The 26,146-nt window shown below is 39.5% G+C and overlaps 1 protein-coding gene across 2 annotated transcripts in view; it reads right to left on the bottom strand.

Annotated features, from left to right (window-relative positions):
- pik3r5 (phosphoinositide-3-kinase, regulatory subunit 5) overlaps window positions 1-26,146 on the bottom strand; it is a 108,522-nt gene that overhangs the window by 62,720 nt on the left and 19,656 nt on the right. For both annotated transcript variants that reach the window (XM_048610926.1, XM_048610927.1), the window contains exons 2-3: window positions 17,572-17,678; window positions 1,016-1,116 (exon numbers count right to left, since the gene is read on the bottom strand). In XM_048610926.1, the coding sequence (XP_048466883.1) occupies window positions 1,016-1,116; window positions 17,572-17,665 (195 nt within the window). In that variant the 5' untranslated portion in view covers window positions 17,666-17,678. The remainder of the gene's footprint in view (window positions 1-1,015; window positions 1,117-17,571; window positions 17,679-26,146) is intronic.

Here is a 26,146-nt window from a genome sequence, read left to right as displayed (position 1 = left end):
TTTAAAGTGAAAGGAGGTAGATTCTTTACTCAGAGAGTGGTAGGGGCATGGAATGCATTGCCGGAGAGGGTGTGGAGTCCGCCTCATTAGGGGCATTTAAGCGGCTATTAGATAGGCATATGGATGATAGTATAAGGTAGCGGTGGAGGTTAGATAGACCTTAGGTTTTGGGTAAAACTTTGGCACAACATCATGGGCCGAAGGGCCTGTACTGTGCTGTACTGTTCTATGTTCTATGTTAAAAGAAAAAGGTGCAATAAGGGAGTAAAGAGGAAATTTCCCTGAAGCGCTAGGAAGTAAAGAATAAGAATAAAAACTTAAACAGTAGCTCTAGGTGACCAAAGGAGAGATGGAGGAAGCTGTTGTAAAGTAAGAAGCAAAAAGAGGGAAAATGAGTGGAATTTGAAGAAAGGCTGAAAGCAATGAAGCAGCCGGTCCATGAAAAGAAAGGCAGCTCAACCCAGTTCCAAATCACAGAATCAAGCATCAGAAGCTTGTGGTGACAGGTATCTCACAACAGTCTGGACAGCCAGCCAATGCTGGACTCTTCAAAGCAAGGCCTACTGAAGCCAATGCCAGGCAGGTATTGGGTATATGACCTCCCCACAGAACTAAGGCACCAGGGACAGAAGCCAATCAGAGGCAAGGATTGGCTTTTGTTGGGAGCAAACTCAATACTTTCCCAACACTTTCACAACGATGATATCCCCATATTATTGTAATGTGAAACGAATGCATGCATTTTGACTAACCTAAAAATGCACTCATGAACTATTCAATCTCATACTTGTGTATCACAAACCCAAGCAGTTCAGTATGTCTAATAATGCTTCTGGTCACAAAAGTATCCTGAAAAATATTGTATATCATACATTCACAAAGTTTTCCTTAATATGCTTGTTCTTTTTTGACTAAAACATGCATCATACCTTTCACAAACCAAACCAATCAACTTCAAACAGAGGAAAGTGTTTGTAAACTCTGCTAAGGTGGTTTATTTTCCCTTGTCCCTTACCTCCTGAGTTTTCAGCAGTATCTTCTCGATGAGGATTAAAAAGCTGTGGGGATCTCTGCTCACGAGTTCTTCCAAGCTCCAACGGTTCACACAGAGACCAGCTGAAAAAGAAGGCCAGGATTGGTTGACAAAGTAGCAGCAGAAGAACTCAATATATTTATGTAATGGGAATGAATGCAAGATTTTTCCTGCCAGATGGGCAATGATTGGCACTGGATCAGTTAGCAGCCTGGTTTGCACATTGTCTGATTCAATTTTCCATTGACTTCATCATGTCAATTTGTTCAACGAGGTGTATGTAATTGCCAAACTGTCCACACGATCTCTATATGTAGCCTTTCCAGGTGACTGTCACTGGATAGCAATGAACAGAGAAAGCATGAATCAATTCAAGCATCTAGTACACCTCTAATCTTAATTACAGTGCCAATGATAGTCATGTGTTCAGCCACCAAGCATCCTAAGCTCTATAATATCCTCCTTAAATCCCTTTGCCTCTCTCTTATCCTTGAAGACACCTTTTCACAGAATCATAGAATCCCTACGATGCTGAAAGAGGCCATTTGGCCCATCAAGCCTACACTGACCCTCTGAAGAGCTTCCAACCCAGACTCAGCTCTCTTCCCTATTTCTATAATTTTGTCTATCTCTTTGACCAGGATTTCGGTCATCTGTCTTAATATTTCTGTATTCACCCTTGTGTCAATTTTTGGCTAATACTGCTCCTGTGTAACACCCTGGACTTTTAAAAATAAAAATAAAGATTTATAAATGTGAACTGCTTTTTACAAATATTATCTATGATGCTTCTGTGTGATTCTGCTAGGAAATAGGAAACAAATAGGAAACAGTAAAAGTTTGAACATGAATTAGAATTTTTTTGAAATGCTTTAACTTTGAGAATGATTAAGAAAAGTTGGGGAAACTCCTGCTTTTAAATGTCAAGGGTTCAGAACAGATTAATTCTGTGTTTTTTGGCACGGCAGAATAAGTGAAAGCTGGAACTTTCTGCAATGTTGTGTAGAAATAATACTATATTAATATTTGAGAGCATTAGTCGTTGAAAATCGTTGCATTTCACGTTAGTTCCCTTTTCCACCCAGATGTATGAATCTAAACCAATCTTTCTAGTGCTGAGTAATTATTGCAGTTTCAGAACTGTCTTGTGTACTGTCAAGGCACTATTTACAGACTCTGTTACTGTCAGCTTAGAACTAATTTTATATAGATTTGTCCTTCGGAAAGTAGTTTTTCTTTTACACAATGAAGTAAGTTATTTGTGTTGATCGCCTCCCTTTAAAAGGCTGCAAGTGGCAAAGGACATCATACTCAGGGGCAGGGACTTTTCCCAGTGAATTACTCAATGGAATGTAAAATTGATTCGGTGAATGAATGTACGTAAGGAACAAAAAAGTATGATTTAACACTTATAATCGTTCAGTATCCAAATTACTGTTTGAAAAGAAAGAACTTGCAGTCATATAGAGTTGTTCACAGCCTCACAAAAGAGCTCTACAGTCAATTAAATATTTTCAAAGAATAGACACGATTGGAATGTAGGGAAAATTAGCAGTTAATTTGGACACAGAAAGAACCTACGAACAGCAATAACATAATGACTGAATAATATCATTTGAGGGATCGGAACTGGCTCAGACACTAGGAACGTTTCCCTTTTCTTCCATGGGATCTTTCACATCTGCTTTGATAACAGAGGTGCCAATTGCAGTCATCAATGCAATGCTCTCTTTTTAAATTTAAGTATCTTGATTGCTCTAATTAGCATTCCAGTTGCTGAAGTTGCACTTGAACCCATAACCTTCTGACCCAGCTTACCAACAAGCCAAGTTAGACACCTATGCTGTTCTGATAAGAAGAAAATATCTGAATAACACCAGTAAAGTGGCTATATTTAAAATATTTCAAAAAAGAAATAATGTATAGGTTGAATAAATGACAGATTTGAAAGAGCCTCTTTCGACCAGTTGTTGGATAAAGTGTTAGCATTAGTAAGTCATTATTATGAGTCCTAACAGCATTCAGTTTGCCGGCAAATCAAATATTTTTGCAAATAAAGCAAAGAAATCATGTTCTAGAAGATTTTCTTGCCCTCTAGTCGAATTTATGTCTTCAGCACATTCTAGCATGAGCATGTATTCATTTATGTATGTGCACTGAGGAGGAGGTGGAAATGAAGATAGTGAAAGATACTATGTCGAGCCATGTGTGTTCTTAGAAGTGGGGAGGATGCTCACTTCAAATAGCAGTTTTTGTAAACAATGTGTGTAACATTTGGCAAAAATGATGAGAAATAATATGCTTATCAGTTCAATGTGAGTGCAAAAGTGTGTGTATGTCATCCACTTAACGAACTCCAGATCTTACGCCCACTGCTACTTTGGTTTGATTGGAATATCATGAATGTTTGGTCACTAAATACTTAGCATTATACAAAATGTTATTCATTATCTGGAATATATCAACTTACCAAGAATTCATTTTAATGAAATAGAAGATAAAGTTATGGTTAGTTTAACTTATCTGCAAGGGGACTTTTAAAAATGAAAGATTTATACTGCTGCTGTAACTTTAACTGACTTTAATAATAGACATCAATTAATCATGGACAACAATCTCTCCATCAATGTCAGCAAAATGAAGGAGCTGGTCATTGACTTCATGAACTGGAATGGAGGGCACACTGCTGTCTGCATCAATGGTACTGAGGTGGAGAATGTTAAGTTCCCGGGAGTAATGATCACCAACAATCTGTCCTGGTCCACCCACTTCAACGTGATGGTCAGGAATGCACAACAGTGTCTCTACTTCCTCAGGAGGTTAAGGAAATTCGGCACGTCCACAAGTACCTCTTACTGATTTTTATAGATGCACCATAGAAAGCATCCTACCTCATTGCATCACAGTGTGGTATGGCAACTGCTGTTTCCAAGACCACAAGAAACTAGAGAGAGTCGTGAAAACAGCCCGGTGCATCATGCAAACCAATCCATTAGCTGCATCTATACTTCCTACTGCCTTGGGAAAGCAATCAATGTAATCAAAGACACCTCCCACCTTGGTTACACTCTCTTTCACCCTCTTCCAAAGGACAGAAGATACAAAAGTTTGAATATATGTACGAATAGATTCCAGAACAGCTGCTTCCCCGCTGTTATCAGACTTTCGAATGGACCTCTCAAATGTTAATTCTGATCTCTCTCTCGCTGCACCTGTAATAACACTGTATTTTGCACTCTGTTCTGCTACCCTGATGCACTTTGTATGGCATGATCTGCCTGTATAGCACACAAAACAATACTTTTCACTGTATCATGGTACATTTGACAACAATAAATTAATCAATTTTGGTTACACCTTGATTTATAAATTCAACTCTGTGCTTTAGGATCAGTCATATACAAGACATTTCTAATGTAAGAAGAATCAGTCAAGGAAAGATAAAACATGCTCAACTATGAGGCCAGACAAGTTAGAAGAGAGACTAAAAAAGAACTGCTGTGCAAATTGTTTAAACATTGGCCATTTTCAACCATTTTAGAGCATGAACTCAGAAACAAACTGGACACTAAATGATACTCCCAAATCAGCCTTGAGATGAATGCCTTGAGAATAGCAAAATGCTCTGGTCAGATTACACATTGAATGACGTACTTGGGTAAGTAGTTACTGAAATACAAGAGGATTGTTCAATTATAAATTGGCCACATTTGAACGCATGATCTGGACTGACAGCTAAATGTAGAACCGAGGGGACATTGTATTGACAACAGTCACCAACACCTCTGCAATTCCAGGGGGATATAAAAGATCCCATGGAACAAAAGGCAAGTGGTTCCAATATCTGGGCCAATCCTCTCCTTCAAATGAAAACAGTACAAAAAGGAGATATCAATGCTGCCAGAGGATTGGCATATGAACAAAGGTTGGAAAAACCTAGCTCTTCACCTTGGCAAGAAACTTTGCAGAGGTATTTAAGATGCCAAGTGGAAGAGAAAGGATTAACCATAGGAACAAATTGTGTGTAATTAGTGACTCAGATGGTAGCATTCTAGCCTGAGTCAGAAGGTTGAGAGTTGAGCACAGAAATTTGGAATAACAGTCCAGTGCAGAATTGAGGGAGTACAACATTGTTGGTAGAGCTAGAGACAAAAAAACTTCAGTTGCTGCAATCCAAGGTAGACAGACTGGAGGCTGGAAGAACACAACAGGCCAGGCAGCATCTGGAGGAAAGGAGCAGTCAACATTTCAGGTATTACCCTTCTTCAGGAGTGGATGTGGGCGTAGGGGCAGCTGCAGATAAAGGTTGGGCAGTGGAGGAGTGGAGGCAGAATGGTGGTAATGGGCTCCCATCACCACCATTCCACCTCCACCTTATCCCCCCTTTTATCTGCATTTTTGGGGTGACAGCATAAAAGCAAAAGAGAAAGCGTCCAGTGCGACAAAGAGCAATGGGAAGGCAGAGGATTGGGAAGCCTACAAAGATGAACAGAGGACAGCTAAAAAAGAAATGGGGGGCAGAAGATTTAAAATGAGGGTAAGTTAGCCAGTAATATAAAAGAAGATTGCAAGAGTTTCTTTACATATATAAAGCGCAAAAGAGAGGTAAAAGTGGACATTGGGCTACTGGAAAATTATGTACAGAAGTAGTAATAGGGAACAAAGAAATGGCAGAGGAACTGAACAAATACTTTGTGTCAGTTTTCACAGTGGGAGGCATGAGTAAATCCCAAAAATTCAAGAGAGTCGGGGGGGTGGGGTGCGGGGTTTGGGTAGTGAGGTGAGTGTAGTAGCCATCACTAAGGGGAAAGTACTAGAAAAACTGAAAGGTCTGGATAAGTCACCTGGACCAGATGGGATACACCCCGGAATTCTGAAGGAGATAGCTGAAGAGATAGTGGAAGTGTTAGTGGTGATGTTTCAGGAATCACTAGAGTCAGGGAGTGTCCCAGAGGACTGGAAAATTGCTAATGTAACCAAACCTGTTTAAGAAGGGAATAAGGCAAAAGACGGGAAATTACAGGCCGATCAGCATGACCTTGGCCATTGGTAAAATTTTGGAGTCTATTGTGAAAGATGAGATTTCTGAACATTGGAAGTGTATGTTAAAATAGGGCAAAGTCAGCATGCCTTCATCAAGGGGAGGTCATGCCTGACAAATCTGTTAGAATTCTTTGAGGAGGTAACGAGCAGATTAGACAAAGGAGAGCCAATGGATGCTATCTACTTGCACTTCCGGAAGACATTTGACAAGGTGCCACAAAGGACGCTGCTGAGTAAGATGAGGTCTGATGGTGTTAGAGGTAAGGTACTAGCATGGATAGAAGATTGGCTGTCTGGCAGAACCATAGAGTGGGGTTAAAAGGGTCTTTCTCAGGATGGTATCCAATGACTAGTGGCATTTGGCAAAGGCCAGTGTTGGAACCATACCTTTTCACTTCATATATTAATGATCTAGATGAAGAAACTGAGGGCATTCTGGCTAAGTTTGCAGATGATACAAAGATAGGTTGAGGGACAAGTAGTACTGAGGAGGCGGGAAGGCTGCAGAAGGATTTGAACAGGTTAGGAGAGTGGGCAAAGAAGTGGCAGATGGAGTACAACGTGGGCAAGTGTGAGGTCACGCACTTTGGTAAGAAGAACAGAGGCATAGAATATTTTCTAAATGGGGAGAAAATTCAGAAATCTGAAGTGCAAAGTGACTTGGGAGCCCTAGTCCAGGATTCTCTTCTGGTAAACTTGTAGATTGAGTTGGTAGTTAGCAAGGTAAATACAATGTTGGCATTTCGAGAAGATTATTTCGAGAAGACTGGAAGGTAAAAGCAGGGATGTACTTCTGAGGCTTTATAAGGGTCCGCTTGGACCACATTTAGGATATTGTGGGCAATTTTGGGCCCCATACCTCAGGAAGCATGTACTGGCCCTGGAGCAGGTTCACGAGAATGATCCCAGGAATGAGAGGCTTAACATATGAGGAATGTTTGAGGACTCTGGGTTTACACTCGATGGAGTTTAGGAAGATGAGAGATCATCTAATTGAAACTTACAGAATACTGAGCAGTCTGGGTATAGTGGGTGTTGGCAAGATGTTTCCATTAACAGGTAAGACTAAGACCCGAGAGCACAGCCGGAGAATAAAGGGAAGACCCTTTAGAATGGAGATGAGGAGAAACTTCTTTAGACAGAGGGTGGTGAATCTATGGAATTCATTGCCACAGAAACGTGTGGAGACCAGGTCATTGAGCATATTTAAGACAGAGATAGATAGGTTCTTGATTGTCAAGGTGATCAAAAGTTATGAGGAGAGAGTGGGAGAATGGGGTTGAGAAACCTATCAGCCATGATTGAATGGTGGAGCTGACTCGATGGGCAGAATAGCCTATTTCCTGCTCTTATGGTCTTATGGGTGCAGGAAGGGTCTGAGTGCGATGCTCTTTGTAGTGTCAGTGCAGACTTGATAGGCTGAGTGTCCTATATCTGCACTGTGGAATCATTGAGTTATAGAATCACAAACTCATACAACATGGAAACAACTTGACCTAGCCAACCAGATTTTCTAAACTAAACCAGTCCCATTTGCCTGCGTTTGGCCCGTGTCATTCTAAACCTTTCCTATTCATGTTCCGTCCAAATGACTTTTAAATGTTGTAACTGTACCTGCAGCTACCACTTGCTCTGGCAGGATGCTTGATTCTATCTGATTACAATACTCGAGACCTTTCAAGGACATTTTATTTTTAAAAAATGCCAATTGCATACCTATTCAAAGCAAAAGGCAAGATTTATACTGTATTAGAGGGGATTGTTGAATGGACTGAAAGAACAGGGTTCTTTATATTAAAATATATAGCTTCCAATACACACAAATATGCACTGGAAGGTACATACAATAATATACAGGGCCCTGTGCTTTGCAGACAGAAAGAACATGTACATGCATCATGTCTGTTACTACTCAACAAAATAAGTGACAGGCTTTGGTTCACTGGTTCATTTCTTAGGGAATGCCCAAACCAATCAGAGTCAACCTACTTGGTTTAAAATTTCAACTAAGCCTGTTATTTAACTGTCAATCATCATTAATCAGTGCATCCTCCACGGATACTTCTCTACCAATCTAAGTCCAATTGCAACAAATCAACAGTCTCTTTTCACGCAATATAAATGTTGGCTTTCTTTTTGAATTGGGATTTTTGCAAATTTTTGAAGCGTACAAATGTTGGAAAAATGAGTCTTTTTACTCAAATCTGTACTGCCAAAATATTATTATTATTTTTAATAATATTTTCTTTAGGTTTCCCTATTTGTTTTTTACACAGGTCAAATACATAAACTATTGCAATGCTTTTCCTTAGAAATTATTACCTCTTGTCGAACTAATGTTTGAAATTAATCTGTACGAAATTTATATTAAACATTTTTTTTTCACCCATCTGTCTTAAGAACCATTTGGCCAGAGTTCTGATGGGTGGCATCTCGTACAGATATCACTCCATTCCTTCTTTCTTGTACAAAAGAACAGAGCTCCACATTTCTGACAAGAGATTCTGATCAGGGTTCCGTCAGAAAAGGGGAGCTGTACTTCCTTTCTGCCAGTTCTTTCAGATTGTATGACTTTCAGAGGAAGGTGAACCATGTCTCTTTTTCACAGCATTCAGCTACTGTATTCTGAAATTTAAAAGGTGCTGGCAGCCGCTTTGACAGCTGCTGTTAAACAGTAAGCATGTGAGAAAAGTATAATCATAGTGTGCTTGGAGGGTGGAGCACCAGATGACTATGGTGGTACAGTGCCAGGTAAGTAGGGTGGCATGTTCTAAGGTGCCAGGTTTCCATGTAACTAAGATGCTAGCTGAGTAGGCTTCCAGCTGGGTAGGGACTAAGGTACCTTGGGGGGGGCGGGGGTTGAGCAGAGTATGATGTCAAGAGGAAAGCTAATGACGTGGGGTGCCACTGTGCAACTTGGCAATCGGGCTGGGTGAGTGATGCATGTATAGGGGAGCTCCGGGTGGTTGGGAGAGATTCAGATCTGACAGGGGTTGGAGAAGGTGAGTCTTGGGTCTGGGGGTTTTGGGTCCAGTGGCGGATTGTTTAGTTTGGGTCCAGAGAGGGGTGGGGGTGTTGTTTTCAGCAGTAGGGGTTGATGGGATGGAGTCCATGGCGGGGTAAGGGGTCAGATCCTGGGTTGGCGGGGGGGGCAGGTGATGGGCATGGTCAAGGTCTGATGGAGGTGTACTTTGGGTATGTATGGAGTCTGTTGGACTGTTGCTCAGGGAGTTATATAATGTGATTAATAGTCTTAACTTTTCTTGCGTAACTATTTTACTTAATATTATTGGAATCCTCCAAAATCTCCAATTTAACTATTGGAGAGGAGTTGCCTAGAGGAAAGAAAATACAATTTCCCAGTCAGTTCCTTTGGAGTATGCTGTGATGGGGATTCCGTGGGGTCTCCGTGCAACTTTCATCCAGGCTGAAATAATGACTGCATGGCCATCGGAAAATGTGGGCTTTTGTTCTTTCTTAGTTGCAGTTTTGATGAACCCAATGCTATTTAAAGCATGTATGATCAAATGATGCAGAAGTTTCATTTTTATTTCTTCCCAGTTTCTAAATGAGCCCATTAAGAGGGACACAAAGAACAAAGGATGGACTGCATAATGAAGCAGTTGGTGCAAACATCTAAACAAGAACAGGATATGTTTAGTCAAATCGTGTATGTTGTTACTCAATTCAGAAATTAACCTCCTTTTTCTCTGGCACCAACAGTTCAGACACATACAGAGAACACGAAATTAGAATAATCGTTTAGATTCCAGTCCAAAAAAAAAATAGCGGAAGTACAGAGCAAACAGCTCTGGAAGCGCAGAGCAAGCTGGATTTGGGAGAAAAGATGACCCCATATTGGAGAAGGACAAGAATAATATTCCATCCATCTTTCTCTTTCAGCTGCTAAAAGAACTGTTGTTCATTTCCTGTATTTCTGACTACACCTTTGGTAACATCTGTTTAAGTCTATATTTACTACCACTCCAGTTGAACTTGCCTTTTCACTGATTCCACAGAACAGCAATCCATTCACATTATGCAATGGTGTGGCAGGATAGAAATTTGCATTCAGGATTATTTTTACATGATAAATTACCAGTTTTGACTAGGTTATATGAGTGTGGCAAAGAAAGGCTAGCTATTTCCCTTATAACGAGGCACAGGTAAATGGGGAAGTGATGGTCTAGTGGTATTATCGCTGGACTGTTAATCTAGAGACCCAGATAATGTTCTGGGGACCTGGGTTTGAATCTTACCATGGCAGATGGTGGAATTTGAATTCAATAAAATGTCTGGCATTAAGAATCTAATGATGACCACAAATCCATTGTCAATTGCTGGAAAAACCCATCTGGTTCACTAACGTCCTTTAGGGAAGGAAATCTGCCATCCTTACCTGGTCTGGCCTACATGTGACTCCAGACCCACAGTAATGTGGTTGATTCTTAACTGCTGTCTGGACAATTCGGGATGGGAAAGAAATGCTGCCTAGCCAGAGACACCCTCATCCTATGAATAAATAAAGGGGAAAAAAAAACTAGGATCCATCATCCTCATCCTAGCTTCCCATATATTTTGCTTATGGTTTCACTGAACACCTCGGGTTCAGAATATTTATCAGGTAAACAATGGGGTTGAGTTGCAATAAATTATTTCTCTGCTGAGCGTGCCAGGAACATGGGCTGAATGGCCTTATTTAAAATTGGAGCCAGGTCATTCAGAGCTAATGCCAGAAATCATTTCTTCACAAAAAGGCTGCTGGAAATCTGAACCCTCTACCCCTGTAGATGTAGCTGGTGAAACTAGATAAATTGAAACTTTCAAAACATACAATTGTTACATTTGCAGTAGGCAAGAGTTTTAATAGTTACCAAACCTAGGCAGGTAAATGAAGTTAAGTCATGAATGAATTGAATGTTGGAACAGGCGTAAAGGGCTATTCCTGTTCCAACACTCCTTCCTTTTCTTTTGATTGACTAATGCTTCTACCGACATAGCATTCAATATCCATTACACAATTTTCCCTGTAATTTTCCTCAGCTTCCAGAGTCATTGAGTCATGGAGTCATACAGTGCAGAAACAGACCCTTTGGTCCAACTTGTCCATGCTGACTAGGTTTCCCAAACTAACTAGTCCCATTTGCCTGTGTGTGGCCCATCTCCCTCTAAACCAGTCCTATTCATATATCTGTCCAACTGTCTTTTAAAAGTTGTAATTGTACCTGCATGTACAACTTCCTCTGGTAATTCATTCCATATACACACCACACTCTGTGAAAAATTTGCCCCTCTGGTCACTTTTAAATCTTTCCCATCTCACCTTATCTCTGACCCTCGTCATTTTATAAACTTCTCTAAGGTCACCACTCAACCTCCTACACTCCAAGGTAAAAAGTCCCAGCCTATCCAGACTCCTTATAACTCAAACTCTCTAGTGTCGGTAACATCCTTGAAGATCTTTTCTTCACCTTTCCAATTTAATAATATCCTTCTTCTAGCAAGGCAGCCAGAACTGTACGCAATACTCCAAAAGTGGCTTCACCAATGTCCTGTGCAGCCACCTGTTGAATTACACACTCTTTGCTGGCTATGTATCAAGCTTTATTTATTTATTCAGCAAATCCTTTGAGCCAAGTGAAAAACATCCTGATTTTTGAGTTTAAGATAAGCATTCTGCCACATGTTTTGTACAGGGCATGCCTGGGCAATTTTCCACATTGTCAGTTAGACGCCAGTGTTGTAACTGTACTGGAAGAGCTTGGTGAGGAGACTGGTAAGTTCTGGAGCAGAAGCCTTCAGCCCCATTGTCAGAATTTGTCAGGGCCCATAGCCTTTGCAGTAACCCCACTGCTTCCAACCATTTCTTGACATGGTGTGGACTGAATCAAATGTCAAATTGAATGGAGGACTATGCTAAAGTGACATCTGTCTGTTTTGTGAATGCTACCATGACTAAGGACCTGTTCAGTTTCTGCTTTTCCTTGCACAGGTTCATTGGAAACATGACTGGTGGATCCAGCCACAGTAGGGGTTATTATCATGCTTGCTGCGGTGCTATGACATGCAGGGAATTGAGGTAAAACGGATGCTGTAATAAGCCTAGGATGAGCAGCAAGTTCCAGTGGATGTGAAACAGCCTCCATATGAAAAGGCCTCATCTTGAGATGTGCTAGAGGTACAGGAGTCTCAGACTACATTGCCCTTGAGACTATTTCCTCCAGATAAGTGAGGCTCGGTGTCACCGTGGATTGACGATGTCCTGGAACATTGTCATGGAATTAAGCTGACTGCTGGAGCAGGACATGTGACATGATGGGGAGGGTAGCCATCCTATCCCAATTGTTGTCAAGGTGACGACTGCACAACACTTTTATACAGCCAGCTGCTTCTGAGGATCCTCTGGGAACCTATGCAGGATTTCACAATCATCAACCCACAAATGGATCCAGCCTGTTACTGGTGCCATTGGTGTGAGATTAGACTACTTCATCTCATGTCCCTGTGATAAGGTCAATGCTACAGCCCACGCAGCAGGTTTTGCCTAGGGCAGGGCACTATAGGCTGGATACATACATTGTATTGAGAGCATCATATCATAACCCAGCAGAGTGCGTCCATAGAAAGGGGCTTCATTCCATCATTGTACAAGCCATCCATGACCATTGGTACCACAATTTTAGAAGTCTGTCCCAGCGGCCCTGAGAACTGTCGTGATGCCTATGTCCTTGAGAATTCTCACTTTGCCTTTCCATTTCTGGATGCCTTATAAGGATGTTCCTTAGAGATAAAGGCTACCCTCTGAAACCATGGCTGATGACTCTATTATGAAACTCCTTCACTGAGACTGAGCATTGAAATATCCTTCCACTGGGACATCATGGATTTGAAGGGCCTGCTAAAGATGAAGTTTGATTCTTAGGTCAGTATCAGGTGAAGGGGGTGTGGGGGGAGCGGTGTGTTGAAGGAGGAAGATGAGGACAATGAACTGGAGGAATGATCACTGCAGCATCCAGCAAAACAAGCCACACTGGAATTAATCACCTCTCATCTCCAATAGAAATTGCTCTAGATGCAATGATCACTCATTGACTCTAAATTTGTTGATGCTCAAAAGGCAAGCGGTCCCTGTCTGCTCCCAGAGACAAATACACCTTTGCTTTATTTGATATTCTTTGCTTTAGCCGCTGTCATATCAAAGTGAATTTTCAACCATTTGAAGGCTTTCCGTCATGTGAAGGTCACACATTGATCAATGAGAAGACGTTGGGCTACACTGGGAATTGAAGAAAAAGTAGCACTCCCTTAGACAGAATTCTGAAATAGGATGCCACTAAGGATGGGTAAACTGTGCAGCTCGGACCCTAACATGTCATACATTTACAAATATGCACTTGGTATTTGCAATTAAGTGTTAGCCATGACACCTATATGCTCTGACCAGTATTTCTTTTTGATTATGTGCACAGTAAGGGCAGTTCCTGGTCTTTAAATATGGTGCTGGCACTGGGAATCCTGGGTGATCCTGGCATGAGCGAGTTCTTCTGCCTTTGACGAGAGCGAAGATAGGACTGGCAAGACATCACTGAGGCATGGTGCATTGGTAATGTGGAGATTTTTGGGTCACGCAAGAGAAAACCAGATAGGGCTCACAGAGAGAAATCTTCCAAGAAACTCAGCAAAAATGATACAGCCGATTGCTGGTAAAATTCAGTGCAATGATTTAAAACTACTTCATTGATTGTAGAGCACTGGGTCATCCTGACATCCAGAAATATACACTTTAAATGAAAATTTTTCTTTCTTATACATGAAGGCAAGCACAAGACCCACATCTCGGCATATGGGAATACAGATTAAGACCTTAAGCGATTGAACAAAATTTCTACAACGTTTTGATTGCTGCAAAATCAAGAAATCAAATCCAGATCAAAGGTTCAGCTAAATTTTTAAAACTTGGTCAAAACGTTAGGTTTTATTCACATTAATCTACCTGAAAAAAAGTTCATATTCCTACATTCCTACATTGGATAATGCTTTCAACAGGACATTGTACAAATAGATTTCAAAACAAATTCAACTTTCATCTCATAATTGATCATAAAATGTAAAAGGATCATAAGTGAAACTCCTTTAAACCGTGTTTGGTATTTGAAATATTACAAAGCTAATCTTAGTCAGATCTGAGTGAAAAATGTTCTCAGAGTAATTGAATTCTAGGCCACTGTAGAAAGATTGGCAATGAAATCAGAATAATGACTGAGAAGATTGTCTAATTTCTTAAATCTTAACCTATGTAAAACAGCTCAAATTGCATTTATTTAAACTTTTACAAGCTGAAACGAGATTGAAGCTCTCCAGACTTGTATGGTCAGATAAGTTGTGAATTGATTTCCTTCCTGCCATGCTTGGTGTTACAGTATAGCTGCTTTAGGGTGTGAAGTAAATGCGGACAATAATTATGTGGGTTTTTGTTTGTTTAAGGTCTACATTCAAACCTTGCTTTGAGACAAAAGTTGTGCAAATCTCATTTGGAAATCAATAACTGTAACTTGTCCTAAACAATGGCCTTTCATCAGACTTACAACTTTGTTTTCATCTCCACAGATACTGCCAAAGCGATTGAACATTTTCAGCACTTTCTTCAGATTCCCAATATCCAAATTGTTTTTTAATGTTAGAGTGTGGGTTTCTTCAATTTTAGAGAAATTGCAAACAAATTTTAATCATTGAGAGGAGAATACTTCTTTAAAAAGCCAGCAGGCATTTCTTATAGCAGTGTGAAATAGGGTATTTCAAAATATTATTATGGAAATTACTGATTGGAAGTATAGAATCCCTACAGTGTGGAAAGAAGCATGTGACCCATCAAATCAGCACTAACACTCTGAAGAGCATCCCATCCAGACCCAGCACCCCCACCCTACCCCATAATCCCACATTTACCATGGCTAATCCATTTAACCCTCACTTCCCTGAACACTACGGGCAATTTAGCACGGCCAATCCACCTAACCTGCAGATCTTTGGACCGTGGGAGGAAATCAGAGCACCCAGTAAAAACCCATACAAACACATGGAGAATGTGCAAACTCCACACAGTCACTCAAGGCTGGAATTGAACCCAGGATCCTGGCACTGTGAGGCATCAGTACTAACCACTGAGTTATCATGCCACCATTACTTGCATTCATTGTCCCTTTCCACACAAATGGCCATTATGCAATTTAAAAGATATTATTTGCATATGTAAATGTGCATACATTTAGAGAAGGGATTAATGCAGAAACCTAGGTTGATTATAATTGTTAATAAATTATTAATTATATAATGACAAGTATTACTTTTTAAAATTCTCTTTAAGCTAGTTTAGAAAATGATACATTAGCCCATTTATCAATGAAAAATTGCAAAGTCATGGTAAATATTGTATGCAGTGATTCCTACTTGCAATAACTTGCCATTATTAGTGTTTTTATGTTGTAAAAGTTTATAAATTCATTTGCACAAGAGTCCAATATGCTTATGGACCATTCAAAACTTTTTTAACTTGACGAAACACAGCAAGTGTGCTTACCACATGCCACTCAAGACGTAAATCTGAAAATTCAAATTTCAAAAGGTTGCCCTAAATCAACCTTGATTCAGTGGTCACACTCGTTCTTGAGCTAGTAGTTTGTGGTTTCAAACCCTGTTCCAAGGGCTCAAGCAGCCAACAGAGATTTTATGTAAACCTGGACTGGGATCAGGACTAAATGTTTCTGGCTACAATGTATATTCATGAGGAGTAGGAAACCGGCAGACAAGGAAGGAGGTGAGGCAGTATTGATGAAGGATGATGTTATTGTTCTCCAAACTTACATATGCAAATAAAAATGGTTTGAATAATGCATTGGCCACCTGTCCAGGAACGTATAGTAAACGTAAGTAACATCAGCGCTCTCTCCTAAACGATAATTTTCATAATAATATTTTGAAGTTCTCTATTTCACAATACCATAAAATATACTCACTGTCCTACCAAAGCATATAACTAAAGGGTTCAAAGACTGAATCTATTCGTTTAGAGTTGAGGAACTGGAAACGTATGTATCGGACACGACTTTATAAAGGGGGACAGTGAATACAAAGAGAAGATAAGCCAAGTTTAACATTTACAAAAGATTGGTCAGGCCTCAGCTCAGGTGTTGTGTAGAATCCTGGCTACCACATGTTAAGAAAGATATTGAAGCATTGGAGCACATATTGGGAAAGTTTAAACAGGATAACACATGACATGATGAACTTTGGTTATCAAGACAGACGGAAAAAGGTGGGATTGTCCTCATTAAAGGGAAATTAAAATATCAAGAAAAAGTTTTTAAAATTAGGAGGGGTTTTAATCAAGCACATCAGGGGTAATGTTTTTCTCTGACAAGTGAGTTGATAACCTGAGGTCATAGATTTAATATAATTGACAAAAGAGCTACAAAGGATATGAGGAGATCTTTTTCATACAGGAGATGAGATATGGAATGCATACCCAAAAGGGTGGTGAAAGTAGGTTCCATTGGAACTCACCAGAGGTAGTTTTTTGAAGCAAGGTAGGCCTACAGCATAAAAGCAAGGCCTTAAGTGCTCCCAGCACAGTGTGCAAGCTGCAGAGAGTGAAACTCTAGGTCTTGAGCCAAGTGTGGGAATTTAAGGGTATAAATCTTAATCTTTTGCCTTCTTAAAATCTATCAAACTGCTTTATGACTCAATGGCTCTATGTACTTAAAGATGACTAATTTGCAGGGTGATGGCTAAAAAGCTGATGTGTGAGATTATAATGGACAGCTGTTAAAGTGTTGACAAAAGCATGATGGGCTGAATGAACTCCTTTTATGGTTATATGACTCTATATTAGAAATATTTTGGAAAAACTACCTCAGGGTAAATTTTCATGAATGACTTCATGCTTGCCACACTGTCAACTTCAAAAAAGGATGTAGGAACATTTCAGGATGTTACACAATACTTTGCTGTACATCTAAGTCTCATCAGCAAGTTTCAACACGAAACAAAAATGAAATCATTTCTGCGCTTTAAATCCAGAATCTGATATATTGGAGCAAGGATCGAATCCAATGGGCAGATTTCTTTGATAAACAGTGTTCTTCCATCCCACCCTTATCATTTATTATCTAAGATCTAAATTGCCCTAATCTGATCTCTGCTGGGGCACAAAGTGCATGTTTATGATTTTGAGAAGTTCAATAGCATGATGAATTCATGATTCTTAGCAATTTGAGAAACTGATTTCTGAGTTTTCAAAGATACCAGTTTCACAGGGTATGATATTCTAATCGAGAAGGACTAAATGCTAATCACTGGCAACGATCCTCACCATCACATTCAACACTCTCACCTAAACTGTTACAGATCCACATTGAAATAACACAAGCAATAAAGCAGAATTTCAAAATTATGAATAAACAATACAAAAGAAATTAATTTGAAACAAAATGACTCACCCTTCCAATTAGACAAAACAGTTCTATCCAATCCATGTAGACATCTCTCCAGGGCATGATGGATGCGATCCTCTGTGCAGGAGGTATGCTGCATTTTATATCATCACCTTAAAATAGAAGGAAAATTTATACATTTCATTACAGTCTTATTGGTTCAATTAAGCCAAGATGCCCTCTCAAGTCTGGAAAAATGATAGAGATCATTGACAGCCATTCTTGGAAATACTTACAACACAAAAGCTTCAACTTTTAAAGCTCATTTCTCACTTCATTAGACTCAGTTTTTCAAAGTCTTTCTTGTCTAAAAAGGGTTTTCTTGAAATTTCCTCAATTTCATAATCTCAAATAGTGCTCCTAAAGTCAGGAAGTGAAGTCTTGCACAGCCAATGCGCATATGATGTCATGGTGCTGGGCACACAATGTCCAAATAAAAGGTTACATGGGTGAACCTGCTATTTGCCTCACTAGAGTTAATTTCTTCATTTGTGAATGGATAAGTTAGATAGAACAAGCAGACACAGTTCTTAGGAAGGGTTGCTCAACCCTTAACTTTAACACTGATTTCTCTGCACAGATGCTGCAAGACCTGCTCAGCTTTTCCTGTAACTTCTGTTTTGGTTTCTGATTTACACCAACTGCGCTTCCTTCGGTTTTTAAAAACAGAAAGTGCTGGAGCAAGATAGGTGGAGACATTGGCTTATGGTAATATCTCTGGTCTAGTAATGCACTGGGGAAGTGGGTTCATCATCCCACCATGGTGGATTGTAAAATATGAATTTAATAATAATCTGGGAGTGAGAAAAGCTAGCCTAAAGGCAAATTTGCAGTCATCATAAATTTTTAAAGAAAAACTATTTTATTCACTTGGGAAAGAAATCTGCCATCCTCACCTGGTCTGGCCTACGGACTCTCAGCAATGTGGCTGATTCTTTATTGGCCTCTGAAATAGGACTTGCAAGCCATTCAGACCAGGAGCGATTAGGGCTGGACAATAACTGGTGGCCTTGCCAACAACATCCACATCCCATACAAGACTAAACAAAAATCTATGGCGACTACACCGAGAGAAAAACAGAATGAACATTGAGTCCAGCATGATTTCTCTTCTCTCTCAGGAAGAGCTATCGGGTTTCTCCAACATCTTCTATTTTTATTTCAGATCTTCTGGATCTGCTGTATTTTACTTTTGTTTCATTATACAAAAGGGGAGACAACAGCACTATACTGGCATTCCAGAGACCCAGGTAATTTTTAAAAATTAATTCATTTACATGATGCAGGTGTCACTGGCCAGGCCATTTATTGTCCGTTCCTAATTTCTCAGAGGCCAGTTAGACTCAACCACATTGATATGAGTCTGAAGTCACATGTAGGCCAGGCCAGGTAAGGATAGCAATTTCTTTCCCTAAAGGGTATTAGTGAACCAGATGGGTTTTTCCAACAATCAGCAATGGATTCATGGTCATCATTAGACTCTTATTTCCAGATATTTTTAAAAAATAGAATTCAAATACCACCATCTGTTGTGGCAGGATTTGAACATGGATCCCCAGAGCATTACCTGGGTCCCTTGATTAACCCAGGGATAATACCACTAGACCATTGCTTCTCAGGAAATGTTCTGTGGTCCCAGGTCTAAATCCCACCATGGGAGATGGTGGAATCTGAATTCAGTGGAGCTCTGGAATTAAGAATCTAATGATGACGATGAAACTGTTGCTGATTGTCAGCAAAAACTCATGTGATTCTCTCGTGGCCCTTTAGGGAAGGAAATTATTGCCCTCACCTGGTCTGGTCAACATGTGACGCAAGACTCACAGCAATGTGGTTGGCTCTCAACTATCCTGTGGGTAATAAATGTTGGCCTAGCCAGTGACACCCACATCATGGGAATGAATTTTTTTAAAAATTGGTAATTGTGCCACCTTTGTGAAAGTACACACATAATTTTTGGTGAGTTTTACTCACTTGAATCATACAATAATGCCATTCAATCTGAGTGGGCAGATTGCTTGTATTGGCACTGGCTGAGAAATTTAGAACCAAGATTACTCTTCCTTTTCAGTTATACAGAGGCTCATGGCGCATGTGTGACATATAACAGGAGAAGATGAATAGAAGCGCCAGTAGCCATTCAAATAATTAATTATTTTGCAATAAATGATTGCATCACTATTTATACACCTTTTTCAACTTCCTTTCAACCGTGGACAATAGCAACAATAGAGAAAAATCACCCAATACTATGTGTGTTACATATCTGAACTTGACCAAAATAAACGCTACTGTAAAATTATGTTAAACATCATTGTGCAAGTTTATCCTCAATAGTCAGAAGGACAAGTGTAATCTATGCTTGCAATTATCAAATATTAAATTTGACACAAGTTCCAGTGATTGTGTATATAGTGCCAAGCAATCAAAACAAGATGTTCAATAAAAACCGAAAGAACTGTGAATGCTGTAAATCAGGAACAAAAACGGATGTTGCTGGAAAAGCTTAGCAGATCCGGCAGCATCTATGAAGAACACATTAGAATTAACGCTTTGGGTCCGGTGATTGGATTCTGAGGTTCTCAGGTTCTGAGGAAGGGACCTGAAACATTAACTCTGATTTTTTCTTCGCAGATGCTGCCAGACCTGCTGAGCTTTTCCAGCAACTTCTGTTTTTGTTCCCAAAACAAGATGTTACTGTCCAAATTGCCTTGCTCCCCCAGAATCTTCAGTACACCAGTATTTTGCCCAGTGGTTCACCATTCAAACACATGAAGAGTGTGGAGTTGTTGTAGTTTCGGTGGTTTATTGATAACGTGGGTCTCTTTTAGAAAATACTGTGGGAAAAATTTAGTGTTTTGGAAAAATACATAAATAAATAACTTTAAATAATTATATTAGCAATTGTGAAGAAGATAAATTCCCCTACGTTTTTCATAGAATTTTTGTGGTTTCTTTACAAGGTGACAAAATAGGAGACTGTTTCTTTTGTTTTGATAGACATTGAATTTTTATTTTGTTTATACTGAAGGACTTTTAACTATCTCAGTCTTGTGACATAATTAACAAGATGGGCACCACTGGGCCCAGTGACTCCACTGCCAATAGAGAAGGACCCTCCTGGGTGGCAAGTCCATTTTTTTTTTATCACATTCTTGTCTCTCTTTTTCAGGACCACCTGCTGATCTGGAGATGGTAGTGGTAATACAAAACCATGACCAAGTAGGATAGAAAAGGACAGACGTTTTTCCATATTTGATCTTAAGGTGAGCATCACACAGAAATTAACAATCAGGACAATGCAAATCATTGATTTCATTTCCACAAATTTAGATCTGCAATCAAAGAATTTATCAACTAAAGAATTTCTAACCAGATTTCACTAAACTTAGCCCATAATGAAGAAATGCACCACAATATAGTTGTAAATTATAGAATTGAAATTCTTGAAATATTCTGCATTTAACGTAGTTGTACGGTTGGATGTGAAAGACATTTCATCATTATATAAGCAACTGCAAACCCAAGCAGCATGTGCAATTCCCACAAGACTTTGTGTAGCTTCTATTATATCACATTTCCTCAATAAGACCAGGTACTCTCATAATCAGGATGACCCCTTTTAAAAATCAAACTTTTGCAAAAAATGTTGATAAATGTTAGAAATTTATGATTTGGTCTATCCAATCAGATAATTTTAACAACACCATTTAAACACAATAATGTTGATGACTTGGTTCGGAACATTGGTCAAGAAGGATTGCTGATTTATTGACCTGATGTGGAGGTGCCAGTGCTGGACTGGGTTGGAAAAGGTCAAAAATCACATGACACCAGGTTATAGTACAGCAAGTTTATTTGAAAACACAGGCTTTCGGAACATTGGTCTTCATCAGGTGACCTGGTATCAAATGACTTTTGACCTTGACTTATTGATCCCACAGTGCTTATACTGTATCTTCACTGATGACAATTTAGCTTCCTTTCAAAGTAAAGCCTTAATGTCCTTGGGGAGATAGTATTGTTATGGTAATATCACTGGACTACTAATCCAGAGATCCAGGCTAATGCTCTGAGGACTTGGGTTCAAATCACACCGTAGTAGGTGATTTGGAATTGAAAGGTAGCTTCAGTAATGGAGCCATGATCATTGGTTGTCATAAATCCGTGTCCTTTGGGGAAGGAAATCTGCCATCTTACATGTGACTCCATAACCACAACAATGGAATTGACTCTTAACTTGAAATGGTCTAGCAAACCATTCAGTTTCAGGAGCAATTGGGATGGTCAACAAATGTTGACTTTACCAGTGACAACCAGGTCCCATGAAAGAATAAAGAAAAAATGGCAACATTTTTAGACTTAAAAGTTTAAAATGAAAAAAATGGACAGTGCAAAATTAAAGGAGGTGATTGTCAATAAAAATAATTTAATTTTTCAAAAGTACCTGATTGGGAAGCTCCCTTGTTATTATCAGAGATAAATTCCATAACAATTCCTTCATGATCATGACAGAATAATGGGGTTATTTTGTGTCACTGAGAAAGGTTTTACAGTAATAATAAAACTTCAATTTTCCCACAAAATCCTCACCTCCGCCTGTACAAAACAATTCATTCAACATTTCATTATCTCTGAACGAAACAGTCTCTGTTTCTGTTCATTTGAAGTCAATTAGTTTAAATTACTGAATAATTTTACTTATTTATTTTGTTCACAGAAGGAATATGTTGAGTTTAAAGTAATAGTTTCTAATTGTGCTGACAACACAAATCTTTCTACATCACCTAATCTCAGCACAACTCAAGAACAGATGATGCTGACTGCAGCTTGTTGCTTATTTACATGTAGTCCTTGCTAGTTTCACATGCAGAGGAAGACATTTCTAACCAGTTGAGCTTTCATTCTGTGATGAGCTTAACTTCCATAAGGTAATAAGTTCTCTCTTTACCTCATGAAAGGCTTATACTTTACTCTTCTATTTCTGTAACGAAGATTTTGTACCTAGGTACTTTGTACCTAAGACAGTACCTAGTGTGGCGACATTGTACACTTTTCACTCTACTTTTGTACCCCGTACTTGAATACACATGACAATAAAACCTAAATCTAAAAAATCTCCGATGCACTTCCACAAGTTGAGGTCCAGTCATATTCTTCATACTATATGCACGAACACAGATATCCAAAATGAAACCAAGTTGTCTGTTACGTTTTATTTTCAAAACGAATGGATGTTAAAATGGTTCAGAATAATGGACAGCACTGAAGTTTCAGATATAAAGGTCATCCCATATGTTTGGCAATCAATTGACTCATTGCAGATGTTGCTCACCATTACCACAATCGTGACAGATTGGTTTTTCCTTTGTTTGGAGGATATGTACTAATTTCCTCAAAGTGACTAAAGTCTATTTCCCTCATGTGGTTTTTGTGTTAACATCCAAAACTACAATGTAAGCTGCAGACAGAAAAACAACATTTGGCATTTGTGTAGCAATGATAAGATATAGCCCAATAGGCTTTTTAAAAATTCATATTCCTATTGAAAATTTTATCTTTTCTTATCCTGTCTGGTGATACCAATTTATTGGCAAACAAGTTGTGTTTTATTGATAGATGATTGGTGGCCATCATTGACAAGGCCAAAATTTATTATCGGTCTCTAATGAAGGTGGTGCTTAATGGTCGTGTTGATCAGCTGGAGTCCATGTGCTGCAGGTACAATGACAGCACTGTCAGGGAGGTTGCTTCAGCATTTTGAGTCCTCTGCAATGAAGAAGTGATGAAATCCTTCCAAGTCAGGTGATCAGGCAGTTGGTGGTGATCCCAAATGTTTGAGTCAGAGTGTGCAGTTTCAAAGGTACTATCAAAGGAGACTTGGTGAGTTCCATGCCGATGGTGGAGTAAGTACATGTTAAAATGATGGATAACAAGGTGTGGAGCTGGAGGAACACAGCAGGCCAGGCAGCATCAGAGGAGCAGGTCTAGCTCCACACCTTGTTATCTCAGACTCCAGCATCGGCAGTTCCTACTATCTCTTAAAATGATGGATGGTGTGCCAGTCCAGGAGGTGGCTTTATACTGGATGTTATCAGGATTTCTAACTGTTGTTTGAACTGCACTGATTCAGGCAATTAGAGAGCAGTCCATTGTACCTGCCTTGCAGATAGTGGATAGGCTTTAAGGAGTTAGGAATTGAGTTATTTACCAAAGAATATCCAACCTTTGATCTACATAAATCTGGTTCCCTTCACATCAAGGCAGAATTTGACTATCCATAGCATCAAGCATCCTTAGTAAAATTTACTCAATGTTAATCAGAGTGAAACTCATCTCTGTCTGATGCCACACCCAGCACAAAGGAAGATAGTTGTGCTTTGGTACATGTTTCTGGCCAGCGGTGGCTCCAGGATGTTGATAAATGAGGTTTCAGCAATAATAGTGCTGTTATGTTAAGAGAACGTGGTTAGCTTCTCTTTTGTTGGAGATGGTCATTGCCTTGCAATTATGTCACATTGATGTTACTTGCCACTCATCAGTCAAAGTCTGAATGTTGAGAAGGTATTGTTGAATGTAGGTTTAGTTTGTTTCAGTATCTGAGGAGTTGCAAATGGAACTATATACTCTATGATCATCAGCAAACATCCCCAGTTGTGAGTTTATGATGAAAGGGAAATATTTAATAAGCTGTTGAAGATAGCTTGGCCAAGGACAGTACCCTGAGAACTCCTGTAGTGATTTCCTAGTTGGCCCCAACAAGCACAACTCTCTTCCTTTGTGCTGGGTATGAATCAGACAGTGGTAAGTTTCACTTTGATTAACATTGAGTTTAATTTTGCTAGGGATGCTTGACTCTATGTAGGGTCAAATTCTGCCTTGATGTGAAGGGAAGCAGATTTATTGCAACTAAAGGTAGTAAGAAATATTGGAAAAGGTGAGTGTATGCAGTTAGGTCGCAAATCCCCATGATTTAATTGGCTGATTGGATGATAATTTGTCAGGGTGGATTTGTCCTGTTTCTGTAGATAGGACATACCTACCCTGTACTGCTGCACTGAAACAGCTCACCTAAAAGAACTGATAAGTTTAGAACAAAGGTCTTTAGCACTACTGCTGGAATACTGTCAGACCTTGTAGCCTTAACTACAACCGAGTACACTGAGGCACTTCTGAATATTCTTACAGAGGACTTAAATTCTGAAAAAGGGAATTTATTTCAAGGTTTGCAGATTTACCTGGCACAATTTCTTCAGGAGAGATCACTGAGTGTTCAGTGTGGATATTGATGATTTTTATTTAACAAGGCTTTCTAGAAACAGCATCATTATGGATAATTGCTCTGCTTATTGTATACCCCCAATGGAACTGATGTGAAAAGTATCTGGCTTGGAAAAAACTCTTGTTTTATTTTGATTCAGTTAGCTGAAAGTTTGCTTAGAACAAAATAGGTTGGAGGAAATAAAACAAAGAGCTGAGGATGCTGGAGATTTGAAACAAAAACAGAAATTGTTGGAGAAATTCAGCAGGTCTGGCAGCATCTATGGGAAAAAAGCAGAGTTAATGTTTCAAGTCCGGACACCTGCTGAGATTCTCCAGCAATTTCTTTTGGAATTGGAGGAAAGCTTGCCAGAAGCAGGTTGCCCAGCTGATCTCTCTCATTTCTGAGAATAAAACCATTTTGATTAAGTTCAGGGTGAAGCCTATTTATTCTTTTAAAAGAATAGGTTGTATTTCAATGTTATCTTTCCTGAGCAAACTGTGTCTTCATAACTTGACCTCACGTGCCAGTACATCAGAGTACTCAGACTTGGAACAGTCTACCTTTTATCCCTGTGTCTTTAAAAATAACCCTTTAGCCAAGGTGCTTTTTTGCAGAAAGCTAGTCTCCTCAGATTTCTTTTCCTGAAGAGTGCGCTTGTGTTTTGTGGATATTTAGAGGGATAAGCCTATATACTCCCACACCAATTATTGTATCCTTATTGAATAGGTTTTGTTATGATAATAAACTCATAATTTTGCTTATTAAGAAACACAGTTGATAAATTTAAAACCTGATATAAGAAAGGTATATGATTTGTCATCTTTGTAGGAGAATAAATTATTGTTGTTTTCTGTTGTGACACTGGAGTAGTGGAACTGGAGTGTTGGTGCTTTCCTCCAGCCTCAATTATAACCAAACTAATTGGAGTCGATCAAACTAGCTGAAGACTGATGTGCACAGGGTGGGGGGAGGGATTTCAGGAGGAGGTGGAGATTAATCACCCATTTAGTATCTCTGGCTGAAGATGGTTATACATGCTTCAACTTTGCCTTTTGTGCCAATGCCTAGGGCTCTCCTTTTCTCAACGATGGAGATGTGTAGGCTCCCCTGCGGATTAGTTGTCTGTTGTTCATGATCACGCATGACAAATGTTGCATGACTGAATGTTACATGACTGCAGAGCTTCGATACTGATCCATGATCTAGAAAAAAGTCCATTCAGGACTCAGAGACAACAAGGTGCAGAGCTGGATGAACACAGCAGGCCAAGCAGCATCATAGAAGCAGAAAGGCTGACGTTTCGGGCCTAGACCCTTC

The sequence above is a fragment of the Rhincodon typus genome, chromosome 23 (assembly GCF_021869965.1).
Source record: "Rhincodon typus isolate 14 chromosome 23, sRhiTyp1.1, whole genome shotgun sequence".
Taxonomy (NCBI): domain Eukaryota; kingdom Metazoa; phylum Chordata; class Chondrichthyes; order Orectolobiformes; family Rhincodontidae; genus Rhincodon; species Rhincodon typus.
The sequence above is the reverse complement of the archived record's forward strand: the minus strand, read 5'-3'. Positions and strand labels throughout refer to the sequence as shown.